Source organism: Eucalyptus grandis, chromosome 2 (genome assembly GCF_016545825.1).
Source record: "Eucalyptus grandis isolate ANBG69807.140 chromosome 2, ASM1654582v1, whole genome shotgun sequence".
NCBI classification, from domain to species: Eukaryota; Viridiplantae; Streptophyta; class Magnoliopsida; order Myrtales; family Myrtaceae; genus Eucalyptus; species Eucalyptus grandis.
The window spans coordinates 37,640,790-37,655,442 of record NC_052613.1 but is presented as its reverse complement, the minus strand read 5'-3'; the positions used below and the strand labels follow the sequence as shown (position 1 = coordinate 37,655,442).

At 40.1% G+C, this 14,653-nt stretch overlaps 2 protein-coding genes and 1 pseudogene across 5 annotated transcripts in view; all 3 read left to right on the top strand.

Annotated features, from left to right (window-relative positions):
* On the top strand, nucleotides 1-5,921 carry LOC104432583 (annotated as a pseudogene).
* Nucleotides 1-14,653, top strand: part of LOC104435275 (putative disease resistance RPP13-like protein 1) — a 51,619-nt gene that overhangs the window by 3,280 nt on the left and 33,686 nt on the right. The gene's annotated exons all lie outside the window — the stretch shown is intronic.
* On the top strand, nucleotides 7,766-13,748 carry LOC104429167 (DEAD-box ATP-dependent RNA helicase 50-like). Of its 2 annotated transcripts, XM_039307660.1 has the most exons (6): nucleotides 7,766-8,001; nucleotides 8,523-9,264; nucleotides 9,815-10,004; nucleotides 10,552-10,807; nucleotides 11,684-11,814; nucleotides 11,962-13,748. In XM_039307660.1, the coding sequence occupies exons 4-6, from the start codon at nucleotides 10,586-10,588 to the stop codon at nucleotides 12,146-12,148; spliced, it is 540 nt and encodes a 179-aa protein (XP_039163594.1). In that variant the 5' UTR covers nucleotides 7,766-8,001; nucleotides 8,523-9,264; nucleotides 9,815-10,004; nucleotides 10,552-10,585; the 3' UTR covers nucleotides 12,149-13,748. The 2 variants fall into 2 exon arrangements, with proteins under 2 accessions (XP_039163594.1, XP_039163595.1); XM_039307661.1 differs by lacking the exon at nucleotides 7,766-8,001 and having other exon boundaries at nucleotides 8,241-9,264.

Sequence of the window (14,653 nt, the reverse complement as noted above, 5' to 3'; positions counted from 1 at the left end):
TGGATTTATCTCTGTAATTGAGCTGTTAACTTGCGTAGTTCGCATTTGACTGTAGACGTGTTTGATGTGAATGAGCAAGTCGGAATGACTGATGCAGTCGGTTCTGATGACGAATTCCCTTTTCCTTGTTGGGTTTTTTGTGTGTGTTTGCATTGTTGATAATTGGTATCCAAGCTCTTGGAACGACTCCAACGATTTGTTATATGCATTGTGTTCGGATGGAGGATAACAAATCCAACATTAGATTTTCTTTTGGAGCTTATTTGAATCATACAGTCTTGGGTAAATGATTTTTGGTTTTCTTAGGCTGGCTTGAAAACAGATGTATGCAAACAGAGTTAGAAATTTCTCTCCCATTTCAATCTGTGCTAAGACTTTCTTGTAGCATCTGAATCCCTCTGTGCAATGTGTAAAGTCAAAGCTTGGAGATGAATTTGGTTTTTCTAGGGATAAAATGTAGTCTGACGGTCATTTCTTTTTCTTTTATACAGGCAATCATCACGGGTCAACCCTGCCGAAAGATGATATTCTCCTATAGCAAGCTTGAGTGGTCTAGGCAGAGGTTTTGGACGATTGAAATTGCTGAGAATCAAATCTCTTGCTGAAAAATCTTCCAAGCTAAAACAAGCGAGTCGCAAAGATTATGAACCAGTAGTAGAAAGTGTACCTCTTGATATGCCTGATCTCTCTTTTTCTAAATTGGACCTACTGGGGAAACAGAAGGAAGCAGCTATCCTTTGACGTGGAGGAAAGGATTCAAGTGCTTACCAATCCAAAGCTGCCAAAGACGCTGCAGCAAGGACGGACATAAAAGATATGGATTGTTCAGTGCACTGAAAGAAACCCAATAAACATGGCATATCTACCACCAGAGTAGTTGGAACAGAGCATTCAGTTTGTAGTTCTTATGCAGATTTCAGAGGATGGGGCAGGGGGGTGTCCATGGATGACTTTAGATCTGACTCGAAAGATCTAAGTTTGCATAGGAAAGTTTCCTCCAATAGTGACTTCCATGGTCGAAAGTCCTTTGAAGATTTGGGTTGTAGTGACTATATGATTGAATCTTTGAGGAAGCAGCATTTTCTGTGCCCCTCACATATTCAGGTACATCAATAGTATGACCTACTCAAAGTAAGGTTTCAGCTTGTTGCTTTTTCTGCTGGGAAAATGGAAGGAACTTGGTCATTGCTTCCTTACTGCTGTTTTAGCTGGCAATGTAATAAACATGAGCACATTCTAATCATCATTATATCTACTGTCTGCATAATATCCACATTGAGCTTCAAATCAATGATGACCTTGTTTTTGTATAGTTCTAGATGTAAGCTTGCATTCGTCATCATTAGTATTTTATCTGTAAATGTGAATTTGGAGCTGATGGATGTGGAAGTCATTGAGGGACCAACCTAAAGCGTCAGTTTTTGTCTTTTCATTAGCATAAGTATTGATAAGTAATTGCATTGAGATGTTCTATCTATTCTTTGACAAAAGGAAGAACTTCTCCTTATGTACTGCAACTCAGATTGATGCTAACTATTGATGACTCCAGGCGATTGCATATAAACCTGTAATTGAGGGAAACACTTGTAATATAGCTGATCAGAGTGGTTCAAGAAAAACACTCGCTTATCTTGCACCAGTAGTCCAACGTCAGGCAAGAAGAGCTGCAAGGACTTAGCAAATCATTCTCACGAAGCCCTTAAGTTGTCATTTTGGTGCTAGTTGTTGAGTTAGCTTCGCAGGTTGGCAGTTAGTATCCTTTCTTGTGCCTTTTCTTTTACCCTTATGTGCTTTGGCAAGCAGGTCACTGACTTTTACTAGTTTATGGCCATTTTAAACTCTCATTTTATACTATGATAGGCCATTGCTTAAGCAGCCAATTTGTGGTGAAAAAAGAACTCCAATTCATTTTTGGTGGCAGTCAGTGTGTTTTTGACAACTTGTCTATTTTACTCAAATTGTCATCTCTTCTTTCAAATAAGAAAAAAGAAGAGATTTCTTGCAATCTGAAAGATTGTACTGGGTTTCTGGAAAGACAAATATACAATTTGAGTGGCACACAGTTGCTTAATGATGTGCATAATCCACTCACGTGGCAAAACTGGTAATCTCCTTGGAGCTATTGAAAATGGATGTGTTCTGAATTTGGAGATACTCTGTAGTTGGTTTTATGTATAGCAATGCTTGTTTTTGCTAGTAGTGGATGACAAACCTAACATAAATTTTTGCACCCACATAAGCGATACTTAATATCTATAGTAAATTTTATGCAGGTTTTGAGTAACTGCCAATCCATATCGAAGTTTGGGGCTCCATTCTGGTCTATGGTTGCCATGGGCAGTTTCAGGAAAAAAACTCAGCTGGAAAATATAAAAGGTCTTGATGCCTAATAGCCACACTTGGTCGCTTTATTTTTCTCATTAAAGAGGGCTTTTTGGAGTCGAAAGATCTTGGATGGTAAGCCTATGCATTGTATAATGTTGCACAAATAAGTTTGGGTGCATGAGCTATTCAAAATTATCGTCTTCTCATCTGTTTTTGAGTAACGAATGTGATTGTGCTACTGTTTTCTAGATTTAGTACTGCCACCATGATTCATCACCATTCTTCCGAGGAAAGGAAAAGATTAGCGAAATTTCTATTCTTACATATACATAGCTGAATCTTGATTTTCTGGCTTGAGTTATGGAGACCTTTGCTTTGATTTACAAAATTGCTATATATATTGCCATTTGTTAGCCCTGATAGATTTCCTCAAGAAATGACTGGTGACAATTGACAAATTGAGAAAGCTCCACTCGTCATATTGTTTGATATAGGATATGAAGTTAAAAAATCTTTTGCTAATGGATTTGCCTGCTAAGAATTTGAATGACATCAAAGTCTGGATGATTTTGGCATTTAGCAGATTTGAGTCCATGCTAAGCTACAAACAAAGAGCTCTATAAGAATGGTATCTTTATACATGTTGCAGATTGTTTTGCAACTGCTGCTATGGCTTTTCGATGCATGATTTTGGATATCTATTCTGCAATGATGAGGAGTTTGGAGCAGCGTTTCAAAGCATAATCAATTCTTTACCTGTCGCCACACAGGTAGATATATATAACAAAATAGTTGAAATTCTTCCCAACTGTGAAGTGATCATAGGACCTGGCATTCATCGGACATGCCCTCACCTTGAAGAGGTTGGTCTAAAGCTGTATTATTCCCCTTTCCATTATTTGCCAATGGATACATTACTATTATCTAATCTAGGCACAAAAGGATTCACTTCCATGTCTGTACATTTTTCTGGATGCTTTGGGACAATATATTACTCATAACTAAGCTGTCATTTGTGCTCCCTAAAAGTGATGGAGCAAGTTTTTATGTTGATGCTTTGGATTTGGGGGTGGATTGTTACTGCATATTGACAAGGGAAGATGGAAAGTGGATGAAGAGTGGAATGAAATTTTTTTCCTTGAATGACTCTTAGCACATGTTTATTGGTAGTCTATACTATTCTTTTGGCCAAAAAGCTGTCTATGCTATCTAAAGGTGCCTCCAGCATTCTGTAAGTCATTTAATCTGCTTGGAGTTGAAGAAAAATAAAATCAGGAGAAGTCTCTGAAATTTCATTGATTGTGCCAAGAGGATTGAGGATTATATTAGGGTCCGATCTGTTTCTCTTCTTTCCTCAATTTGCAGAAGAGTTTGTGCAGTTGTCCGGAAAATTGTTTTAATTTCATTTTGCCAGTTTGTTGAATCTTAATTTATTATTATTTTTTTGTACAGAGGTATTGTACGAACTAATTTAGGCTGCATATACTGGAGAAGGGTTATTTTCGCAACAGTATCCTAGATGGGCTGAGAGCTTTCTCATTTGGGTTGAAGAGTAATCTTCTGTTACATGAAATTGCTTTGTCCTTCCCCCTTGATGAACATGTTGCATAAATTTGCTGTGGTAGCTAACTAGTTCCATTCCTCCCATTTTCCTGTCAAGAAGAAAACTAATGGAATACCACTGTAATAGAGGCGAATTTGACAGTTACATGTCATGTCCAGTTTCTCATAGATTGTAAAGAGGAAGACGGTGAAAAGACTCCAAATACTGCATACCTGAATAAGAAGTCTGCTCTTATTCAGCTTGCGGAAGAAAGCCCAGTAACCAAAACAATTGTTTTCTGTAACAAGGTATGTTGATTTTTCAGTATAGGCTGCTTGAAATTGACTCATCATTACATTCACCTCAACTCCTGAGCTGGAGTTTGAGAGAAGGCTCTGAAACCAGCTGGATGGAGGACTCATCATTACTTTGAATTCATCCTTCCTCTTCTCTATACAGATTGACACATGTTGGAAAGTTGAAAATGCATTGAACAAATTTACAGAAAAGGCACTCTTATACAAGTTCTACCTTTTCATGCTGCTGTTTCAGAAGAGTCACTACAGGCAAATATGAAAGAGTTTTCTGCTTCTCCATCTAAAGATGTCTCCTCGTTTTTGGTTTGCACCGACAGGTATGTATGGTTGCTTTGTCCGATGCCATTCAAACTATGCTTTTAGAGATAGATCTGTTCTGTGGCCGAGATTGATCCCTAGTGAGCCTTTAGTTAAACCATGCATGGCCTGCCAAGACCCAGGCCTTCAGTTCTCAGTTTAAGCTTGCACATTTAATGATTATTCAGTCTCAACAAGAACTAGATGAAAATAGTATTGGCGGGGATAGGCCTTGTTCTGTCTTGTGGGTTTTGTGAATGATTGGGCCTGTATACTTGCAAGTTTTCTGGTATTGGGCTCAGTTCGATTTCTTTGATAGGCAAGAGCTGAGTGTTAGCAAGGCACTCACCTAGGCGCTCAGGCAAAGCGACGCGAAGCCTCTGCTCCTCACCTCATCTCAGGCAAGGTTTCTTTGTTTGAGGTAAGCACCTGAGATGAGGTGCTCCTCTGAGGTATTGCCTCAGAAAAGATTTGTCTAGGTTAACGTCTTGCACCAGTGCAATTTGTGCTTCAATGCAGACCTCGAATAACTTGTGATTTCTAAGTGTGAAAGACCTAATAATTTGTTTTGTGATGGATTAATCCCCACTTTCTACTTAGCACCTCTCATTGTTCAGCCCAGCGCCTGAGGCACCGTGGGGTCTGAGCCTCTTAACAGTGCCTAGTGATTTTAACAGCACTGTTTGTGACACAGTCAAATAAAAGGCAGGCACTTTTAACTATTGGCAGGGTCACTGGACACATACAAATTTACCTAAGACAGTCACTCTCCTCTTTCCTTCAGTATTTGCAAGATCCTGATGATTTTTGAACCATATGGCAGGGCGTCACGAGGAATCAGCTTTACCAGAGTGGATCATGTTATTCTCCTCAACTTCCTGTGCGACCTGAGCGAATATGTCCGCCGTGTTGGAAGAACAGCAAGAGGTTCTGGAGTCTTGGCAGTTGGGAAGCATTCCCTGGCAAGAAGAATAATGGTGAGAAACCGGAAAGGCCATCCCTTGCATGATTTGCCCTCTGCTTATGAGCTGATGAGTTGAGACGTTCATGCACCAAGCGGGATCGAGTTCATGCTTGGAGTGACAGGAATAGATCCCATCACTCCATTCTTTTTTCCTGCATGTTACAGAGGAATGGCGTGGCAAGAAGTGAAAATAAAGGGGGATCACTGTTTGGTGAGATTCTGGTTCTTCCATTGTGCATCTCCATGTTGACGGTGATCCGAGAAGAGTTAATGCAATGAAGAGTTTTTTTTATATCAAGGTTCGAAACATATATACTTTGGTCTTTATTCTGTTCATCGTCGAGGAACATCGATGCTCTTGCTGATCGAGACGACTTAAGAAGTCTCCGAGCCTGTATTGTCTGTAAGTTGCACTTTGTTGATAATGAATATGCAATGATAGGAAAGTACGGGACTGTATCCCTGCTGTATGCCATGAATATATTAAATGACCTGCTGTCGCAAGTAACTGAGCGTTCTGATACAAGAAATTAATTTACGAACGCAAGATATAATTTCCATACTTCATTTTGCTTCTACGATACAATAAGCTGATTTATGAACTTTACTTTCAAGCTAAATTACTCATTTCAAAGGTAAATTAAAGTACTTCCTCTAAGGTAAATGACTTCGTTTTAAGAGATTTTCAATGGTATTATAATTTCCCTAAAAAGGTCATATTTTTTAGTTCTTGTCCTTAGTAATTGAAATTTAACTGATCTTGGCGTAATTTGGATTGCAACTAGAGTCAAGTGTTTTTTTCTTTCACATATCAGTTAGCCGTAGACTCTGTGCCGTGAGAATCTCGATCACCTCAGCATAGTAACTTATCCTAAATTGTCTCAAAAGATGGAACTTGTAATCGATATTGACCTCAGTAATCTTACATTGCTTTGTCTTCGTAACTTCTTAATGTTGACACTAGTAATTATTCAATAATACCGTTATCTTCCTCAAATGGTCGTAATCAGTAATTTATTATAGTCAGTAACTTCACTTCCCCTTGTGAATTTCCTTAATACTCTCTATAATGCTAGCGCCTAGTAATTATCCAACAACATTGTAATTTTTCCTCGATACAGTTTTGATGATTATACCTCCAACACAGTAATTTGTCTCAAGTCGTCCTAATCTCAATTTATCTATAGCTAGTGCTTTTCCTTTTGGAGTAGTAACTCAGCTATAGAGCTCTTAAAGTAAGAATGCCGTCACTCATCATTATTACCTCAAAGAATGCAACTTCGTAAAGCCATCAATAGCTTACCTTGCTTAAGATTGACAATTAATAATTACTGATAATAAATCACTTTAAGTTATTGTAAATTGTAACTTCATTTAAGAAATAGCATGCAACTTGAATTTATGGTAATTTTCCTTTTCCATATTCGTAATTATTTACCAAAACGATGATAACATTCATCTTAAGTTTGTAAATTAATGTAGCCTATTTTTGAATAAATACGCTTGGGGAGTCTCTGCTCGGAACCGATTGGTGCGGTGCAGGCATTAGTTGGGTTCGTGCGGTTTCGTTTGGGGTGAGGAGTGATTTTGAGGATGAGAGGTGCGGAGAGGGTGCTGTTGTGGTCTAGCTCGAGAAGACAACAATAGTAATGTACAAACTATAAATAAAATAGCAAAGGAAATTGAAAAGTAATATATATGGAGAGAGAGAGAGAGAGAGTAATAAATAAATTATATGTGAGTGAAAGTGAGAGTAATAAATAATTTTTTTTTTGCAAAAGACCAATGAAAACAACAAGAATTACTGTGCGAAGGAGAGGAAGAAAGGATCGAACGTTATTTTCTCTCTACCCTCTTCACCATATTCCCAGATGCAAGGCTCCATTCGCAAAGCATCGAAAGAGGGGTTATTATGGCAGGACGCGCGGAAGCCAAGGAATCAAAAGTTGTAAACTAGGGATCAAGCAATTTCTTAAGTGCTAGTGAATCCATTTTCACACACTATAATAATAGACTATGAATAGCTCGATATCAAGTTCTACCTTGTGGGCATCTTGAAATTAGGCCGCTCCTCTCTTCCTAGGATAAAATAGTAAGCATATTTTATTTGATCCCGCGGACCGTATAAAATGAGGAACTTCATTATGAATCTAATCATCGTTGCTTGTCTAAAAGGTAACAAGAAAATGAAGTTTGAAGTTTCACAATTAAATTTGCTGTAGGACCACTCGATTTTCCCCCCTAATCTTATGCATAATGTATCTTTTATATAGTAAATCTAGGCAAAGCTGAGGCTTCTGGGCGTCAAAAAGTATAGTGATGGCTACTGAAAGCTCCGTCGCCTCCCAATCAGGCTTAACTCCCCACCCCTTCCCCTCCAGCTCCAGCTGCAGCTCCGACTCAAGTTGCGCCCCCTCTCTCCCCTTCCGTCCACCATCTCTCCTCTCCTATCAGGCCCCCTCGGCATTCGCCGCCTGTCCGGTTCGGGGCGATGCGGGGGACACCCTTAGAGACTCCGGGGGGGCCTACCAGCTGATCAACGATGAGACAGTAAGGTTGGATTTATCTCGGTAATTGAGCTGTTTAGCTTGCATAGTTTGCATTCAACTGTAGACGTGTTTGATGTGAATGTGCAAGTTGGAATGACTATTGTGGTTCGTTCTGATGACGAATTCCCTTTTTTTTTTTTCTTTTTTTTTTGGTGTTTCCGTTGTTGATATTTGGTATCCAAGCCAATAGAATGACTCAAGCAATTTGTTATGTGCATTTTGTGCTGCGCAAAAGCCGTGGCTGAGCCACTGCGTTGAGATGTATAACATAACCAACTCTACATCTTCTTTTGGAGCTTATCTGAATCATGCAGTCTTGGGCAAATGATTTTGGTTTTCTTAGTTTGGCTTGAAAACGATTATATGCGACATAGAGTTGGAAGTTTCTCTCCCATTTTAATCTGGGCTAAGTCTTTCTTGTAGCGTACTGAATCCCTTTGTGCAATGTGTAAAAGTCAAAACTTGGAGATGAATTTGGTTTTTCCAGTGATAAAATGAAGTCTGAGTGTCGTATCTTTTTTTAACAGGCACTCATCACGGGTCAACCCTGCCGAAAGATGAGATTCTCCTAGAGCAAGTGCGAGTGGTTTACGCAGAGGTTTGGACGACCGAATTCGCTGAGAGTCAAATCTCTTGCTGAAAAATCTTCCAAGCTAAAGCAAGCGAGTTGCAAAGATTATGAACCAGCAGCAGAAAATCTACATTTTGATGTGCCTGATAAATTGGATCGACTGGGGAAAAATAAGGAAGCAGCTATCCTTGTACTTGGAAGAAAGATATCAGGTGTTTACCAATCCAAAGCTGCCAAAGAAGCCGCAGCAAGGACTGAAACGGAAGAAATGGATCATTCATTGCACCTAATGGAAACCAATAAAAAAGGCACATCTGCCACCAGAATAGTTGGAACAGAGCCTTCACTTCGCAGTTCTAATGCAGAATTCAGATTTCAGAGGATGGGGCAGGGGGTTCCGCAGATACCTTTACTTCAAGGTGTTCTATCTACACGTTGCCAAAAGGAAGGTCTTCTCCTGGTGTACTGCAACTCAGATAGCTGCTAACTATGGATGACTGCTAGCGATGGCATTCAAACCTATAATTGAGGGAAAGACTTGTATTATAGCTGATCAGAGTGGCTCATGAAAAGTGCTGGCTTATCTTGCACCAATAGGCCAACATCTCAGGTAGGAAGAGCTGCAATGACCTAGCAAATCGTTCTCACAAAGCCCTTGAGTTGTTGTTCTAGTGCCTACTGCTGAGTTAGCTTTACAGGTTAGTAGTTGGTGTCCTTTCCTGTGCCTATTCCTTTACCCTTACATGCTTTGGCAAGCAACTCATCAACTTTTACTAGTTTATGGCCAATTTAAGCTCTCATCCTATGCTGTAATAGGCTATTGCTTAAGAAGCAAATCTGTGGTAAAAAAGCACTCCAACTCATTTTCGGTGGCAGTCAACCTGTTTTTAACTACTTTCCGCCTATAATACTCAAATTGTCATTTCTTCTTTCAAAAAAGGAATAAAAAGAAAAAGAAAAAGAGATTCCTAAGTGTTGCAATCTGAAAGATCGTATTGGGTTCCTGGAAAGGTATATATACAATTGAAGTGGCAAAGTTGCTTAATGATGTGCATAATTTACTCACGAGGCAAAACTGGTAATCTCCTTGGAGCTGTTGAAAATGGAGGTATTCTGAATTTGGAGATACTCTATAGTGGCTTTTATGTACAGCAATGCTTGTTTTCGCTAGTAGTGGATGACAAACATAACATAAATTTTTTGCGCCCACATGAGTGATACTTAATATCTGGGGTGAGTTTTATGCAGGTTTTGAGTAACTGCCGATCTATATCAAAGGTTGGGGCTCCATTCTGGTCTATGGTTGCCAAAGGTGGCTTCAGGCAGAAAACTCAGCTGGAAAGTATAGAAGAGGGTGTTTTGATGTCCTAATAGCGACTCCTGGTCACTTTATTTTTCTCATTTAAGAAGGCTTTTTGGAGTCGAAGGATCTTAGATGGTAAGCCTATGCATTGTATAATGTTGCATGAATAAGTTTGGGTGTACGAGCTATTCAAAATCATCATCTTCTCATCTGTTTTTGAGTAAGGAATGTGATCGTCCTACTGTTTTCTGATTTAGTACTTCCACCATGTATCATCACCATTCTTTGAATCTTTGAGGAAAGGAAAACATTCACGAAATTTCTATTCGTACATACACCAGCTGAATCTTGATTTTCTGGCTTGAGTTACGGAGAACTTTGCTTTGATTTACAAAAATGTTGGATATATCGCTATTTGTTAGCCCCAATAGAAATCTTTGAGAAATGACTGGTGACAAATTGAGAAGGCTCCACTTGATGACTCGTCATATTGTTTGATATAGGATATGAAGTTAACAAATCTTTTGTTTATGGATTTGCCTGCTAAGAATTTGAATGACATCAAACCCTGGATAATTTTGGCATTCAGCAGATTTCAGTCATGCTATGCTACAAACAAAGAGCTCTATGTAGCTATAATGTACTCAATAACAGAAGAATGATATCTTTGTACATATTGCAGATTGTTTTGCAACTGCTCTATAATCTATGGCTTCATGCTCAGCATATTTTTGGATGAGGTGGATATTCTCTGCAATGATGAGGAGTTTGAAGCAGCGTTTCAATGCATAATCAATTCTTCACCTGTCACCACCCAGTATCTGTTTGGTACGGTCACATTACTGGTAGATATATATAACAAAATAGTTGAAATTCCTCCCGACTGTGAAGTGATCATGAGACCTGGCATTCATTGGACAAGCCCTCACCTCGCAGAGGTTGGTCTAAAGCTGTATTATTCCCCTTTCCGTCATTTGCTAATGGATACATTACTATTATCAAATTTAGGCACAAAAGGATTCACGTCCGTGTCTGTACATTTGTTTTGGGGATGCTGTTGGACAACATATTACTCATAACTAAGCTGTCATTTATGCTCCCTAAAAGTGATGGAGCATGGTTTTACGTTGATGCTTTGGTTTTGTGGGTGGATTGTTACCACATATTGATGGGGGAAGATGGAAAGTGGATGAAGAGTGGAATAAATTTTTTTCCTTGAATGTCTCTTAGCTAGTATTCTTTTGGCCAAAAGCAGTCTATACCATCTAATGGCGCCACCAGCATTCTGTAAATCATTTAATCTGCTTGGAGGTGAAGAGAAATAAAATCAGGAGAAGTCTCTGAAATTTCATTGATTGTGCTGAGATGATTGAGGATTATATTAGGGTCCTATCTTTGATTGTGCTGAGATGATTGAGGATTATATTAGGGTCCTATCTGTTTCTCTTCTTTCCTCAATTTGCAGAAGAGTTTTTGCAGTTGTCGTGAAAATTGTTTCTATTCATTTTGCCAGTTCGTTGATTCTCAGAATTTAGCTTTGTACAGAGGTATTGTACAAACTAATTTAGGTTGCACATGCTGGAGAAGGATTATTTTCGCAACATTAATCCTAGATAGGCTAAGAGCTTTCTCATGCAGGTTGAACAGTAATCTTCTGTTACATGAAATGCTTTGTCCTTCCCCCTTGATGAACATGTTGCATAACTTTGCTGTGGTAGCTAACCAGTGCCGTTCCTCCTATTTTCCTGTTTAGAAGAAAACTAATGGAATACCATTGTAATAGTGGGGAATTAAGAGTTACATATCATGTCCAGTTTCTCATAGATTGTAGTAGAGAGGAAGACAGTGAAAAGACTCCAGATACTGCATTCCTGAATAAGAAGTCTGCTTTTATTCAGCTTGCGGAAGAAAGCCTGGTAACCAAAGGGATTGTTTTCTGTAACAGGTATGTTGATCTTTCAGTAAAGGCTACTTGAAATTGACTCATCATTACATTTCCTTCTCTCTCCTGACCATCTCGAGTTTGAGAGAAGGTTCTGAAGCCACCTAAATGGAGTTCTCATCATTACTTTGTCCTCTTCTCCATATACAGATTTGAGACATGTCGAAAAGTTGAAAATGCATTGAAGTGCATTGACAGAAAAGGCGCTGATACACAAGTTCTACCTTTTCATGCTGCTGTTTCACAAGAGTTGCGGCAGGCCAATGTGAAAGAGTTTGCTGCTTCTCCAACTAAAGATGTCTCCTTGTTTTTGGTTTGCACCGACATGTATGTATAGTTGCATTCTTCGATACCAATCAAATTATGCTTCCAGAAATAGATCTGCTCTGCGGCTGAGCTTGATCCTTGAAAGTAAGCCTTAAGTTAAACCATGCATAGCCTGCCAAGACCCAGGCCTTCAGCTCTCAGTTTAAGCTTGCACATTTAATAATGGAGTCATTCTCAACAAGAATTAGATGAAAATAGTAATGGCTGGGATAGGTCTTGCTCTGTCTTGTGGGTTTTGTGAATAATTGGGATAGGCAAAAGCTCAGTGTTAGCTAAAACTTGAGGCACTCACCTAGGCGCTCTAGCAAAGCGAGGCAAAGCCTCTGCTACTCACCTCATCTCAGGCAAGGTTTCTTCATTTAAGGTAAGCACCTGAGATGAGGTGCTCCTCTTCTGAGGTATTGCCTCGGAAAAGATTTGTCTAGGTTAACATCTTTGCACCAGTGCAATATGTGCTACAATGCAGACCTCGAATAACTTGTGATTCTTAGTATGAAAGACCTAATAATTTGTTTGTTGATGGATTAATCCCCACTTTTTACTTGGCACCTCACATTGTTCAGCCTAGCGCCTGAGGTACTGTGGGGTCTGAGTCTCTTAACAGCGCCTAGTGATTTTAACAGCACTGTTTGCAACACAGTCAAATGAAAGGCGGAGCAGGGTCACTGGACACACATGGATTTACCTAAGACATGTCACTCTCATCTTTCCTTAAGTATTTGCAAGATCCCGATGATTTTTCAACCACGACAGGTTGTCACAAGGAATCGACTTTACTGGAGTGGACCATGTTATTCTCTTTGACTTCCCACGCGATCCGAGCAAATATGTCTGCCACAGCGAGATGTGGTGGAGGGAAAGGCAAAGCGTTCAACTCTGCAGTTGGGAAGCAAGTTTCCCTGGCGAGAAGGATAATGGAGAGAAACTGGAAAGGTCATCCCAAGCATGATGTGCCCTCCAGTTATGAGTTGATGGGACGTTCGTGCACTAAGCGGGATCTGAGTTCATGCCTGTAGTGACGGAAGTAAATCCCATCGGTCCATTCTCTTTTTTCCTGCATTTTACGGGGGAACAGCGCGAGGCAAGAATTGAAAACGTAAAGGGGGTTGTTTGGTTAGAACCTGCTTCTCCCATTTTGCATCTACATGTTGAGGGGGATCACAGAAGTGTTAATGCAATGAAGAGCTCGATATCAAGGTTCAAAACTTACATATTTGTACTGAGAATGTCAATCACATCAGCATACTAACTTAACTCAAATTGTTGCAACAGACAAAACTTGTAATTTGTACTGACCTACATATAGTTTTTCTTACGATGTTGCAGTTGTAAGAATGGAAAAGACCATCAGACTAGAATGAAAGGGTCATTCCATTCTTTGAGGGCCTTCTTGGTGTCATTCATCTCCTGCACCATCTTAGAAGCCCTTGGGCCCAACTCTCAATTTTTGTAGTCTACGTCTTCTAGCCAAGCTGGTCTGTTTGCACGTCGTGGCCAGAAGAAACTGGATTTTTCATATCGATCAATCACATCTCTTCATAGGGATAATAAGATAAATAGTTCATGTACTTTTTTTTTTGGTCGGAAGTTCATGTACTTTGATCTAATGTAAAATGCAGCTCATAAACTTTTAATACTTTTAATTTGTGCAGTATCTTGAGAAAGCATTAGTTCCTACTTGAATCTAGAGAAGTTGCCTCCATAGTTGCATGACTTTAGAAGTGAGAGCCGATTTGATACGAAGAAGCAAGAACAATGTGCACATATTTAGGGCCCTCCTTTCTTGATTTCCGAGTAAAAACATGCCCGAGTTCGGCATTTCCTGATGGCAAGCTTAGGAGCTGTTCTAACTTGCAACGGGCCTCTCTCTCATTAGCTAAACCTGTAGGATCGATCGCCTGGAATTCATCCGATTCTCTCCTTGCATTTTCTCTAGAGCTGAAATTTGATGGTTAAATTTTGCAATGCAATAGCCGAAAATGACCTGGGTAAGTGCGGCTGTTAGCGGATGGATTTCGTCATCGCCTGAACTCGCAATCGCTGCGTCCGGCCACGAGCATTAAAGCGGACGGTCAAGCTGCGTTGGACGATGGCGAGCGACTGCTCTGTTTCGCGGCTCCGCTTTCTCTCGTGTCGTCAGCTTCTTAGTCCTTCCTCTGCATCGCGTGAAGCAAGAAACGATGGATCAGAACCTGAGATGATCAGAGATTAAGAGTCTCGATCGTCCACGATGACGGTGAGGATCCGAGTTTCGATGTGCCGAATTGAGCTTCGTCGGTCCCCGACTCGCCGAGTCCGAGGGTCTGTTGATTCTAGTGAAAAGCAAAGATGAACATGAAACCGCTTGTGAATCCTTCTTCGCCTCCGAGGTATCGTGCGAAGATCCTACTGGCGAGCTGGAGTCGTCGATGGTGACGGAGCTTTTCGGGAGCCGCTCCGGAGGAAAAGAGAGAGTGAACTCTAGCTCGACCGGAGCCCTGTCAATGCGGGTGGAGAACTCTGCCATATGAAAAAG